The 15157-nt window shown below is 38.7% G+C and overlaps 1 protein-coding gene across 2 annotated transcripts in view; it reads left to right on the top strand.

Moving 5' to 3' along the window:
• The window catches only part of DIAPH3 (diaphanous related formin 3), a 272276-nt gene that overhangs the window by 30458 nt on the left and 226661 nt on the right, over positions 1–15157 (top strand). For both annotated transcript variants that reach the window (XM_086481984.1, XM_086481982.1), the window contains 2 exons: positions 2070–2243; positions 6762–6866. In XM_086481984.1, the coding sequence (XP_086338110.1) occupies positions 2070–2243; positions 6762–6866 (279 nt within the window). The remainder of the gene's footprint in view (positions 1–2069; positions 2244–6761; positions 6867–15157) is intronic.

Below are 15157 nucleotides of genomic sequence, written 5' to 3'. Positions count from 1 at the left end.
TGCTGTTGCTGCTGGAGCAGGGGAAGGAAGAGGGCACACTTGGGGAACATGGATTGTAAGGAAGCGGCCGAGATTTTTCAGGAGAGATGGGATAAGGAGTGTAGGCCGCACCTCTCTGAACCTGATGTAGTGAATTCTCTGCTGACTGAACCATGGTCCAAAATCTGTTATTTCAGACAAAGTGTCTTCCCTGTACCCCTGCTTCAAGTCTGCGTACGAAGAATCTTCAAATATAATAATTTTTTTCTTAGGTTGCACACTTGATAGCGAACAGTAGGGCACGGAGAAACTGCTGGCTAACTCATTCTTTGGAGCAGGTGTACTGCCTTTCATTAGTGCTCTGTGAAAGTCGTTGTTTGAGAAGAAAAATCTCATATAATACTATTTTTTTTTAAGATTTCTGTCTAGTCATTGCAGTTTGCAGTCTGGGTTTGTCCCCTCATGCTTCCATAGACTTCTGATTTTAAAGACAGGAAGGGAAATTGCTGTCTGGTCAAGACATAAGATGGTTTTTGGCACTGACGATTCTATATTTCCAATGATGCTACCCTCCCTTTCGCTTTTTTTGCGTTCTCTTTCTTCCTGGGTCTTGCCTATGTAATTATTCCTGTAGAGTGTGCTTTCCTCTTTGCCTGCTGGTTTGATGTGGCACTGAAGGGCCCCATCATTTATGCTGAGCTCTTTTATGTTTATGCTATATTAATTTTCTACTTTGCATGTTCTACCACCATCTGTATGTGAGTGGCTTACAATCTATTTCGAAGTTCCAAAAACTGTTCCTTTTCAATTTTGAACAGGAAGAATTAAAGTCTTTTTGTTTTACCTCTAAACCTCTCTCTGTGGATGTTTAATAGTTGATTCTTGCTCTGACTAGAGTGGAACACTTGTATCCAATTTTTGCTACTAATTTTCTTTGCTCTCTCTGGTCTTAATTCCACAGATGCTATAATAACTTTACTTGTAGTTTAGTTCGGTAACTTGGATGTACTTATTAAGTGGTATCTCAAGATACTTATCTTCAAGATATATTGAACCCTCAGAATATTTTTACATAGCATTTCAAAGATGTAAGTCTCTTGATATGGTTGGAATCTCGTCCAAAATCTCTTATGCATCAAATGATACCGCAACTTGCTCCTGCACTGACAAGTGTGATGCTGCTGTTCACATCTGTTCAAAAGGCTGCTACAAAGATCGTTAAGATTTAGTGCATCTCATTGAGTATGTCAGCTGGTTTAGTTTCTGTTGGTCCTTGCCTATATACATTAAAATGCACAAGCTCTAACAATGAAAATGATGAAAATTTTACTTAGTAAGTCTTTATGGAAAAGTTTATAAATATGTAACCAGTAAAAAAACCCCCACAACCCAAACCACTATTCCAAAAAAGTTTTTTTGGCTTTTGAAAGGGTCAAGTCAGAGTGATTGTCTCGTGTTGGTGCTAAGTCCTAAGGATTATTCATGAATCCATGAGTGTATCCTACTTAACTTTCATAAAGGAGCTGATGGTTTTTATGCTTCTCCTAAATGAATTTCTAAATAATTGGAGCACAGGAAGTCACTAAGTTTTGGATAACGTAATGCAAATAAAAACGAATAAGACAGTGTCTTAGTTATGCTAACTTGTCTTTTTAAAAAAAAGTAGTTTCTTTGCATGTCTGTATATTCTATTACAATGTCGGGAGTACAGCTGTTTCAGAGTAAGAAAAAACATTTTAATACTATGCTTTTGGTAAATAAGCCTCCTTTTCATATTCTACATGCAATGGTTGGGAAGAGCTCTTCATAAATTGGTTTTGCAGATATCTTTTCGTCCCAACTTTCTGTAAAATTCTTATGTTCTGCATGATTTCTCCATAATGTAATGGAATTCTGGTCTGTTAACTTAAGTGCTAAGTCAACTGACCGTTATATGTACTTTTAGAAAAACCCTTTAAAATAAGACAGTTAAATAACAGGCAAGTTACCACAGAAAATTAAGGATGTTTAGCTTCCAAGAACACCCATCGTAATTAGGGTTACATAGAATGGAAACAGTATGTGATATGTTATACCTTTTCTATTTTCAGTTGGATAGATTTGCCAGTATAAGAATTCCAGGAAGTAAAAAGGAAAGACCTCCTCTGCCGCACATGAAGCAGTCACATTCTACAGACTGGCCATCCACACCTGTGGATGCCGAGGACTTTGCTCCAAAACCCCTGTCGGAAAGAGAAATCATAGCACTGTTTGAAAAAATGATGGTAAGAGTCTTACGCTGATTTCTTTTACTTAAAGGATGACACATGACTAAGTGACAGGTGGGGCCTCTTTTGTGCACGTGTTCTGGTCTTTACCTGAATTATTAATGTCATCATTGTGGTATTTACGTGTTTTTTAGGGGTTTTCTCAGAGGATGAAGTCTTTGAATGGTTTTGACAAGATTTTGTTCCAAATGTGTTTACAATGGAAACTAAAAGTTTCAGATTATTAGAAGCGAGGTTATGCAACAGATTTTGAGGAAGAACAAGAAACAGGGAATCCTGCTTGCTTTCAAGACGACCTGAAACTTTTGCAAAGGGATTGTATGCCTTTGAATGTCACAGCAGGGTTTTGTTCTGAACTTGTATTCCATGTCACTCTTGCACAAAGAAGATTTAAGATTCTTGCCTCCAAAGCAGCATTTGTCTGTACATGGAGTTGCAAATTTGCTTCCTTCCTTAGCTGTCATTGTTACTGTGCTACAAAAAAGCAGTCAGCTGCTGGAAAGATCATGTGGCTTTGCTGCTACCTCAGTAGGTTGAGGTTTTTTGTCTCGATGATGATGACATTTTGGGCAATTGAAAACTAAACATGGAAGGGTGATGACAGAAGAAAGTTGACTGCAACTCAAAGAGCACAAGAGGATATTAACAGAGATTCTGGTATAGGATAGACTATGCCTTAAAAAATGGAAACTTTCAATAAATCCTCAAAAACCTACTGCTGTGTGTCTAGATAAACAGAAATGCCTACATACATGGATCCTGAAGCAGATAATTCCAATTGTATAATTACTTTGCAAAAATGTGTTAAAATAATGATGGCATCCTGGATAATTTGAATGCTTTTCTAGTTTCATTGAATAACAAAGTACTTAAACTGTCTTTGATAAACTACTTTTATCAGTGTTATTTTAGCTGTAACATGTAATACAGAAAGGATCCTTCAGATTATCCACACTTGAATGGACTGGAATAAAGCTAGTTTAGTCACAGTAGATTACATAGCTAATTATATATTGTAGCCTCTAGTTTGCTGTTCTGATCAAATTAAGTGACTGACAAATTAAGGGGGTGGAATGGTGAACAATTTGAATGTTGTAGCCAGGCTTTTAGAGCTAATTTTGCACAAAATAAAAATAGTCAATTTGTTAGTACTGAAGGGAGCAGTTTCTAAATTCTGAAGTTTCTCTGAATGCATTAGATTATACTTTGGGTTCTCCTGGATGCATGCTGTGCCCCTCCCCCAATCTTTTATGCAGTGGCGCCCAGTGTGGTTTTGATGGCAAAAATTATGAAAGGACCCATAAAACTAGATAGTTAAAGCTAATAATTAATTGTCATTTAGCTCCTTTCATTTCTGTTAGTGCTATTGGGAAAATATCCATGTGAAATTACTTATTGTTATTTTCCAAAGAGGTATTGCTCACCTGTACAGTAACTTTTAGTGATTTAAGAAGAAATGAGTGATGCATTTTGTAAACCAAGCCACATCTGATGTGTCCCTTGTACCTCTGAATACTTCTAATCTGTCTAAATCAATTGCTTTAATGATGTTTCATTTGTTAACAACAACAAAGAGATTACTTTTTACTGCACACATGACAGAATATTTCCTATAAATAAACCTGCTGTTACAGCTAGGATTATGGAATATAGTTTGTACTGATAGGTTTCTTACTCCCCACCTCCCCCCCCCACCCCCCCATTATTTTTTTAAAAATGTGATTCGAGGTTAGAAATTTTTTTTCGGGAAAAATAAGCCCTTTGTTTTCTCTTTGTTATTTAAATTCAGAAGTTATTTTTCAGAAAACTTAAAGGAGGAAGTCTGAAAGACGTGCAAAACTGCTTTAAACAAAATGAACTTTGCAGTAGCTACAGGGTAATGTGAAAAGCTTTGTTTGTTTGTTTTCCTTCCTTAGGTAGGATATACATGCATTTCAATGTTATGAAAAAATCCCCTGTGGTATATTGCAGGCAAGGTACTGAAAATGTGATAACTCTCAGAAAACACTGAGAAAGGCCAAGCTATGTATTTTTATGAAACTTAAAATGGAATACTTTTGTTTCAGTGTTCTTACATTTATGTTTATGTAGGTTTTAAAAATACAATTTAAGTATTAAGTAAAATACAGCTACCCTTATTAAATATACATGTAAAGTGTATTTTCATTTGAAGACAGTATTGCTATACACTTGTATCCCTGTGGAAAGGAATCCTAAGGCACAGCATTCCAAAGACATTTATTGGAACTTACAGAAAAAAAACAGATTTATCTGGTAATGTCAAGCTGGACTTGATTTTAGTAATTTATAGTATGGGTTGTCAGGTGTGTATCTCAACAGATGTGTTGCCTGGTAATAAGAATAGTCATAAATATGTTGTTGTGCATTTAATAGAAGGTAATTAATTAAACTGAAATGTTACGTAAAACGAGAAATACCTGTATCAAGGTAAGATAACAAATGAAGGTCTGGAGGGAATGCTAACATTGTAGTATTTATGGCAATCTAACTTGATTTTGATTGCTTCCTCCCTCCATTTTAAAGCTAAGGAATTGTCTTAGGTAAGACATAAAGAATTTTGAGCAATTGTTGATAATTTAGTAGCATTTTTCTGGCTTTGAAAGAATTTGTTATTGAAAAAAATATTTAAAATAAATTGAAACGAACTTCCTTGTCTGTTCTTATTTTAAATGCCTTTTGGCAATCCCCAAATCTTTATGTCCAAACTGATGTATCAATGTTACAATTCACTGGTGAATTGTAAAAGTCCTGGCTAGTTATGTAATTAACTGCTAAATGCTTGACCAGTAAATTAAAATATTTAGATTGATTTGTTGTGGAACTGGTTTAAATTCTTAGGTTTCCACCTGACCATTTAACAGCATGCTTAACAGCCTTCATGTGCCTGTCCTTTGAGCAGATGATTAAGTTTTTTGATTTTGAAATTCTAAAGACACTACTTTTTGTGGTTGATTAGGTGTTCTTTCTTATCTTAAAAAAACTGCGGTGACTTTTGTAAGCTTTGATAAAGACAGGTAACTTTAATTATCTTTCACTTTTTTTTCAAATGGTATATACAGACAAAAAAAATTTCCACTCTTATGTTTTGGAAGAAAATTATCTTTTTGGATATAATATATGATCCCAACAGTGTTTTTAATGTATGTGTATTTAAGCCTGGTTTATTTTTATTTATTTTTTAAATTTTGGTGTAGAATTTGAGTCTGTGCAGCATTTTTGGATTGCACTGGGTTTCCCATCCTTAAGTAAATCATAGTAGTTTCTTGTTTTGCTTTCATCCAAGAAAAGCTACAAAATGCAGCGTGCCCTTTCAAGACAATGTCCCTGATATTTGATTTAGCCTAAGGCAACTTGCAAAATATTCAGTAATATGTGTGTCCTTATGCACTCTTAGAATTTTGGTTTGGCCATAAGCGAGTAGTTTCTCTATGAATTTTTTGATCAAAGCAATGCGGTATTTTGAAGGACAGAACTATGAAAAAAGATTGAAGTATATGTGGCCTCCTTTATTCTGGCTTGTTTAGATGAAGTTGGTTTTCATTTACTTTCGGATGTAGAAAGTAACACCAATATGCAAGCTAGCTGCCAAGGAGGCAAAAGGCTATTAATACTTGCTTGAATGAAAGAACTTTTTACAACATGCCGCCTGTACTTATTTGATACTAAAAATATCAATAATATAGTGTATATATATAGTATCAAATATACAAATCTGATATTATAAATATACTATATAGTATAAAATAATAAAAATACTAATCTAATACTAAGTAATAATTTAAGTGCATGCTGGACTGAAGTGAGGAACTTTTTCTAGTCCTTAAGGAAAGGGAATGGTAACATTTGCGGGGGGTGGGGTGGTGGAATCCAGAATCTATACAAAATTGCCCTAATTGTACTTTGAAGAAGTTCAACTTAAGGGGTGAAGCGTTTTCTGCAATGTCTTCTCACAGCTTGGATTTATACAAAACTCTAAATGTTTCTAGGAACTGTGCTTGAATCTATCCTATTCGATATGAAAACTAGCGACAGGCAAAGAACCTCCAAGTTTCAATGTACTATAAAATTTTAGTCTTTAGGGTTTTTATCTTAAAATTCTGTGGTTATGAGTTTGCTTGCTGTTTTATTTCTGGCTGGGTGAAATAGCTTTGATATCAAGATGACTTCCCACTGATTTTGTAGCATTACTCCTGCCAGAGCTGGTGGGGATTCACCTCGTGAGTCTCAGCTGAAAATAACTGCAGTAATTCTTGCTAAGGTTGGGTGACCATAGTAGTGCTGTACGTGCTCATATATGTGTATGCCTGAATTGTTTCTTAAAGCCTTTGCTTTTAGAGTAACATCTAACTTATGAAAAGTTGTTGCTATAACAGCTTTCAGGTGCCCAATTTCACATTTTTGTGTCTTTATTTTTTTAAATCAGTCTCCCATAGTGAAACAATTGTGTTGCTGGGTGACGTTTAAAACTACATTTTCTTTTCCCTCCCATTTTAGGAAGATATGAATTTAAATGAAGACAAGAAGATGCCGTTGAGAGAAAAGGATTTTAATACCAAAAAGGAAATGGTGATGCAATATATTAGCACTGCTTCAAAGTCTGTAAGTAAATTTCTCTGAAGTACACCAAAAATGACTTTACATTTACATTATTTCCTATTGGAGAGAAAAAGTGATACATGCATGTTACATTATTTTGACTAACTTTTGTTTCTCATAGACACAAACATTTTTAAAGGGCACTATCTCATTATTTATAAGCTGCCATGAAAGATATTCACATGTACTTGAGGTGTGTCTTCTGTACACAGAAGAGCATTTCTTTTTGGTAAAGGTATGGCTGTTAGTGGAGATGGAAAGATTCTGCAGAAAATTTTTTGGAGAAGTTTGATGTGGATGTTTTTTCTTTTCTAGAACTGTCTAAAAAGAATTCCTTAACTGATTAGCCTTGCTCATACTTGACTTCAGTGCAGAATTCATGTTGTGATGCTATGGGTGCTATGTAATAGTTAATAACAAAAATGTTGCACGTGAACCCAATTAGTGTCCATTTTTTTACTTATAGGGATAATTGCTGGTTGTTTTAGAGAAGTGCAAGGAGTTGTGTACCAGTCAGTTAGAAAAAGGACTTAGTTTTTGCATGGTGGGGACTGACTCCAGTGCTAATATTTGTCCTCAGACGTTTTGGTTGTTTTAGAATTCGTAAATTTGATTCTTTGACTCTCACTGCTCCATGCATGTAGAGATATCAGTAAAAATTGCCCATATGTACTTATAACTGAATACTGAGAAAAGAAGACATTATAAATATGGTAATTTAAATGAGATATTTTTTCTTATTGTCTACTTTAAATGATGTACCTTGTTAGTGTAATGCTCTAGCACCTTTAGGAAGGTAGATGACTAGTGCAGGACTGGACTGTCTAGAGATTGTTTTATTTAAGATGAATTTATCAGAGCTACTAGTCCTTCTATAGCAATAAAAGTTCCTTAGTATGGGAAGATCAGGCGGTCTAGTCTGTATTTATTTTTTAGGGATATTTCATGGGAAATCAGGAAACTTCAGGCCAGTAAATCTCACCACATTCTTGAAGTTCCTCAGCCCAAAACAGTATGTGATGGTTTATATGTCGTTGACAGCCCTAGCCTTGACACACATTCTAAGACCTCAGTTGTTTGATCTAAAAAGTAACGTGGTAACAGGACAAAGCTGGCTGTGCACAGTTGCTGCATCTGTTGCTAGAATCTTAGCATCCAGGTGATGGTGATGTTAAGACTCTTTCTCAAGAGAAAGGTTTTCAGGTTTTTACTTTGTGGCATGAAATACATGTGAAGAACTGAAGCCTATAGCAGAGTGTAGGTTTCATGGATCCTTCTTTCTGAGTGCCATTTGCAATAAATGTTTTTATGGTCTTTGGTTATCATCAGACTTTTTTTTTTTTTTTTTTTTTTTTTTCAATGGAGGTTCTTGCTCTATAAAATTATAGAATTATTTGGGTTGGAAAAGACCTTTAAGATCATCAAGTCCACCCATTAAATTCTGTGCCCAAAGCAGCTGTACCAGGTACTCTTATTGAAGAGGACAGGTCTGTTTCCTCCACCTGGGGCTGTGATTTGTTCCCACACACTGTTGACTTGCATGTTACAGAATCTCAGAATGGTAGTAGAAAGGGAGTGCTGGAGATCATCTGGTCCAACCCCCCTGTTAAAGCAGGTTCACCTACAGCAGGTTTCCCTGGAGGGGTGTGTGAGGATCCACCATAGCCATACATGCCCTTGGGGCCGTTGACCTTCTGGTACTCATCAGGGGAGGCAGCTAAGGAACCCTTGCTGCTGCTCTGCATGACTCGGCTTATTCCCCAGTTGGATACAATGGCAGGAGCATTGCCACTTTGGACCTCCACCCCTGAGTCTTTCAGTTTAAAGTCCACCTCACCAAGCTGGCTGGCCTGTTACCAAAGATACTCTTGCCTCTTTCAGACAGGTGGATTCCATCCCTTATTAACAGGATATGGTCAAAGAATGTCCCGTTGTCATAAAAACCAAACCCCTCACAATGGCACCAGCCACAAAACCAGGAGCTGATGTGCATTATTTGTCTATTCCTGTCTGCCTCCTTTTCCCCAACTGGTGAGATGGAGGAAAAGATAACTTGTGCACCAGAATTTTTCACTTTTGACTCCAGGGCATTGTAATCTTCCTTGATTCTACCCAGGCTGTGACTTGCAGCATCATTTGTGCCCACAGGTAAGAGTAACAGTGGGTAGTAGCTGTGCCCGCAAGAGCTGCGGGATCTCTGGGCTCCCCCTCGAGTTCCCCCGGCTCTGAGGCTGCCCCTGTCCGCTGCCATAGAGAGCAGCCTCCGGGCTCACAGCCGCCATTGCCGCTTTTCTCGCTGAGTGACACCCCAGAGCTTTGCACAGGGATTTGGGATGGGAACAGTGGCAAATATCTTACCGTTTCTGTCTGTATTGGTGTAGATGGCGCTTTATACAGCTGGAGAAACGGGATATGATGTGGTTCTTATTCTTGTTTCAAGGGCATCAAATCTGTTGTCTCCACAACTTCAATGTGAGAGGGTTTTGCCTGAGTGGATTTATATGCTTTACTTGTTCCAGGCATCACTGTGTGTTGTGCTAAACCAAAGTAGAGGAATCCCAGAGCTAGTGCCAGTAACACCAAATCCACATGGTTTGGTGCAGCTGTTGAGTCGATATGTTAGGTTGCATCCAGACCAACGCACTTCATGTCTAGTCCGGTAAGTCCCTGTGTCCCAAGAATGAGAAAGGAAAAGCCAAGGAATGGAAGTCGGTGGTGGCTGAAGGAACTTTAGTGCTTTGTTTCTTTTTCAGTGCATCATGAAGTGTTTACCATGGCAAAGCCACTGTACTGTGCTATCGCTTTCCTTGAAAAAGGAGGGCTTTTTTGTGAATTCTTCTAAGATATTTTTTTCCCCCGTGACTTCAGCTAATGGTTCAGCCGTGAACTCCTTTTGCTGTTAGTTATGACAGGCCCACTTTCCTAACTTCCATGTCCTGCTTAAATGTAACTAATTCTTCCACCTGCTAATTTGGTACAGCTGCTATTTTTTTTTCCTAAATGCTGGGGTCGAATCACTGCAGTAAATACAGCCTAAGCAGTGTTTATACAGAAATACAGCTTATGTTCATGGTGTTAACAAAATGTAGGTTGCTCAGCCAATCGTGAGGTATTTGATTAGATCCAGCACTTTAAGTATGGTTAGCATCCTTTTTCAGCTAAAATCCTTCTGGCTCGGTACGTGGACAGTCTGCATGGTAACTTTTACATTTTGGAGACCTACAAGATGTTGCACGCCAGCTTTTGCTCCAAATATGGGCAATAGGAAACACACTTTATATGCAAGTGAAAATACATTTTTAGTCTCATGATACAAATCTGATCTGTATACAATAAACAGCTGTTGTTAGTCAAGTTGCATTGATATCAGCATTCATAGTCCAAATTATCTCAGTGAAAGTCTCATTAAACACTGTTGGAAGTTGTTCTACAAAAACCACCTAGTATTTATTCTTTTTCTCTGGGATTGTGCTTGCTGTTCTCTTGCCCTTTTGGGTCTGAGAGCTTCAGCCTGGATATGGGAAGAAAGATGAGACGCAGATGACGTAAAGTTCTGTGCTCGATGTAGGTAACCTCTGCTGCTAAATCATTTCCCTTATTATTCCCTACCCCCTTTCTGTCTGTGACCATAAATAAGACCAGCCATGGTTGTCGATTCGGCCTCGTTTGTTGGTTCCCAGAACACTCACAAAGCAGCGGTGTTAGTAGCATTCCTCAGAAAATAACTGTTTTCTCCTGTTCGGGTTATTCTAGGAGTTTCTAGCTGGCTGAGCCTGTTGCCGAGTGTTGTCCTAAAGACCCCAACAGTAGTTTTCCTTTCCATTCCCCTCCTCCACTGCCAGCCCACGTATCCCCATTTCTGCTGTGGGAGATCCCTGAAGGCTAATTCCTGCAGGGAAACTCTTTACTGAACTCCGTTTCTACTGTCGTGTCCTTACTGGAAGTGGCATTCACCTACTGTATAACTGGGAGGAGCTGTTTCTGTGATGCATAGATTCAGCTGTTCGATGCAGTAGTGCTGCAGATGAATTCAGCTTAGTGCTGGAGCTACTGGGATGGGAAAATCCTTCCCTCACCCTTTCGAACTCTTTGTTCCTGGCATGCTTTTTCGTGCCTCAGTTGTGTTTGACTGTATGAGCGCCTTCTCAGTCAAGAGGGAATAACGCACTGCGTGCCCAGGGTACTTGCCTAAATTTTGGTGTACCTTGACTTGATGAAAGTGTGTCATACTTTTTCAGAATAACTGAGGTACCATATAGCTCCTGACTATTACGTACAGCTAATCCCATCTCAGGTTTCTCTTTCTATGGGTGATGCTGCATCTTTTGGTAGTTTACGCTTCTCTAACTTTAAGGAGACAGGTACTAAGGTGTGTTGTGTTGGGACAAATATCCTCTTTTGCCACTGCTATACAGAGTAATGAGCAGGTTTCATTTAAAGGAGGTAAAATTATAAAAGCTATTAAAATGAAGAACAGAGGGCATGTCTGTAATCAGTCACTGAAAATGAAGCAGCCTCTGGCGATCCAAGTGGGCTCTACTACAGTCAAAGCTTCATCTTTGACCTCAGGGTTTCTGTTTCTTAGAAATGCACAACTGCTTTCCAATATTCACAAAGCAAGTCTGTTACTAATGCATCTAGAAATTACGCTGTATTTGGCGGGGCTGTGCTCAGGTGCTCAATTATTTATATACTGTGACCTACATCTGTGTATGTGTGAGATGTTTAGAATGAATGTATTGCTTAAGGGTGCAAAGTTACTTAAAAGTCACTGGAGTTCTACTGACCTGCATTGTCCAGTATTCGTTCATTTCACTCCACTTTGCTTAGAGACTTCAAAACTAGTTGGCTGAAAGCATGCTTCTGGATATATGTCTATATATTTTTGTCTGTAAGTGTGATGTTACCATTACTCTTTGTAACGTGTTCAGGGGCTCCCTGTAGAAGAATTACTAAGAACAAACAGTTTTGGGGTTTGGGATCCTAGTAGTACTTACTGAAAATTTGCACGATAGCAAAAATTGTATCCTTGGAAGAATTCTGCTCCAGTTCTTCATTATTCTGTTGGAACTTTCTTGTTTTCTTATAATGTGTAGTGTTTAGATGAAGCCTTATTTCTTCCTTAAAACCAGTATCTTAGAGATGTATACTGCATATTGTTTAAACCATCATGGCTTGGAATTTTGGATTAAATTTCTGTTGCTGTGGTATCATAGAGTCATTTTGGTTGGAAAAGACCTTTAAGATCATCACGTCCAACCATTATCCTAACACTACCAACCCCACCACTAAGCCATGTCCCTAAGCACCACACCTATACATCTTTTGAACACCTCCAGAGATGGTGACTCCACTACTTCCCTAGGCAGCCTGTTCCAATGTTTGACCACTCTTTTGGCAAAGAATTTTTTCCTAATATCCAGTCTAAATCTCCCCTGACACAGCTTGAGGCCATTTCCTCTTGTCTTGTCATTAGTTACTTGGAAGAAGAGACCAACACCCACCTCACTACAACCTCCTTTCAGGTAGCCGTAGAGAGCAATAAGATCTCCTCTCAGCCTCCTCTTCTCCAGTCTAAACAACCCCAGTTCCCTCAGCTGTTCCTCAGAAGACCTGTTCTCCAGACCCCTCACCAGCTTTGTTGCCCTTCTCTGGACCCGCTCCAGCACCTCGATGTCTTTCCTATACTGTGGTGCCCAAAACTGCACACAGTATTCAAGGTACAGCCTCATCAGTGCTGAGTACGGGGGCACAATCACTTCTTTACTCCTGCTGGCCACACTATTTCTGATACAGGCCAGGATGCTGTTGGCCTTCTTGGCCACCTGGGCACACTGATGGCTCACGTTCAGCCGGCTGCCAACCAGCACCCCCAGGTCCTTTTCTGCCAGGCAGCTTTCCAGCCACTCTTCCCCAAGCCTGTAGCGCTGCGTGGGGTTGTTGTGACCCAAGTGCAGGACCCGGCACTTGGCCTTGTTAGACCTCATACAATGGACCTTGGCCCATTGATCCAGCCTGTCCTGGTCCCTCTGCAGAGCTTTCCTACCCTCAAGCAGATCAATGTGTCCAATGTATTTCCTGTGTTTTTGTAGCTGGTTGTATGTATTATTATTTGAGGTTATAAACAGTGTCAGGTTTTTAAGTGCTGTATAAACACATACAAAGAAGTTCCAGTCCAGAACAGTTTTAAAAATCAATTTCCATGTTATGGAGTTAATAGTCAAGTGGAAATAAAAGCAGCATTGCTATAATGTTACTGTACCATAAGTTTTGCAGTTCTGTATGTTGAACACACACAAACTGAGTTTTTAAAGTGAATTTTCTTCACAAGATTTTGTTTTGGTTGTGCAGCTTACTCCCTTGTAATGTTTTAACTGAGTTAATTAATGCTGACTTCATACTGCATCTGCTCACAGACCAGTTGTTCTTCAGTTGAGCAATTAAATTTCTAGAGGCACTGATGCCTCAAGATATTTCCTGTTTCTCTGTTAACACGAGCATTTAGAACTTAGGCAGCTTTTCCCGTGCTGAAATACAGCTAATATAATCAGTTTCACAATTGATACCAAATGCAGCTCATTTTGTTTAAGCACTGGCAGATGTATCATATTCTTATCATGTTGCAGAACCTTGGTGTTACTATGGATAAGTGGTACTTGGTACTGTGGGTATGTTGTACAGACATTCACAGTTTGTTGACATCTTTTGCATAGGGTAATGTTCAGGTGGGAGCTGAGTCTGAAGCAGGATGGCTGGTTACTGTCTGGATGTTGAAGCGTGTCTCCATTGCTTGTGTCGCTGTCTTCAGATGGGTCGGATGAGACTCTGAAATGTCATTCTAGTGAATTCTTATAGTCTGGCTGGGCTCTTGTCCTGTGTGACTGTTCCACTGCACACATTGCTATTGATTATATTAAATTACTTCCAAAATGTCTTCTAACTTTCTTAACTATATGTCCTGTCCATATGACTTTCCAATATGACTGTATCTGCATCAAAAGAAGCCAATTTTACTGACAATTTCTAAGTATCTTAGTTATATCCAGCTTGGTCAATATTACAGCAGGAACTGTTGGGGAGAAGTCACTGGAAATGGCAGATTGTCCACCCAGGATATTAATCCATACACTTGGGTATACAAGTGGTGCTTATCAAGTAGTCTTTGCACAGCTGGAGCTGCCAGGAGAATTTCTGGGACTTTTTGAAATTTCCAACTGGAGACCTCCTGTGACATTTAGTTAAATACTTTGTCATGAAGGGTGCTAGGAGTTTGTTTGGTCATTTTGTCTCTAACCAATCCTTTATCTCTCTATGCAGAGACCAGCTGGGCACATCCAGGATTGCATGGGGAACTGTCTATGCTGCATATACATACAGGCACGGCCCTGTTACCCTGTTACACCACAGTCATAACAATTTCCTTCTTATATCACAGCTATAACTCAAATTCCCCTCAATTTCCAGGGGTATACATTGTCTAGTCTGAAGATGTTTGGGGGTTATTGTAATAGGATGGATGTGCTCAGTATATAAGCTCTTGAGTAACCAGAAACCTGTGTCGCCAGTTCCCCTTAGCCAGTGAATTAGTAGTGTTTTTGGCAACTCATGGGGTAGTAGCTTTTACCTTTCATGTTTTATTAAGTCTGATATTTAGTTCTTAATGTTATGAATGCTTTTTCTTTCTGTTTAGGATCTTTGACATTTGGCTTGGAGATTCTTTCCAGTTTTTTTTTTTTTTCGTTCCTCTTTAGATATAGCTGTGTCAAAGCTGTAGGGGAGCTTGCTGTAGGGCCTTTCTGACTTGAGTATTATGTGGCTATGAACTAAACATAACACATGAAAGAAAACAAAAGACACTGAATTTCTTTTTGTCTGTGGGAACATTTATTGTTATGGATTTTTTTTTTTCTCTGGGTTTGCTAGATCTCTAATTCTAAGGCTCACCTCAACCTTCATGCCTTCCTGGTCATCTCATCTACTTTTTTTGTGGAACAGTTATTGGAAGTGACTCCACATTTAAGCAAATAAGATTCTTCATCAATTCAGAGGCATGTGTGGAATGACACTCCATGTACTACATGTAGTGTGCCAAAATATAGCATGAGATGCTATCTTTTCAGGGTGGTTCCTGGCAGTAGTCTGTTTTTTGGCGTCTGGAACATCTGTTTCTCAAGTCTGAGGAAATATAGTTGGAGTAAGAAGCATAGCCCCCAATAGCCCTCCAATCTCCCTTTATCACAGAGTCATAGAATAGAATGATAGGCTGGAAGAGACCTCTGGACATCATCTTGTCC

The sequence above is a fragment of the Leptosomus discolor genome, chromosome 1 (assembly GCF_034619465.1).
Source record: "Leptosomus discolor isolate bLepDis1 chromosome 1, bLepDis1.hap2, whole genome shotgun sequence".
Taxonomy (NCBI): Eukaryota; Metazoa; Chordata; class Aves; order Leptosomiformes; family Leptosomidae; genus Leptosomus; species Leptosomus discolor.
The sequence above is the reverse complement of the archived record's forward strand: the minus strand, read 5'-3'. Positions and strand labels throughout refer to the sequence as shown.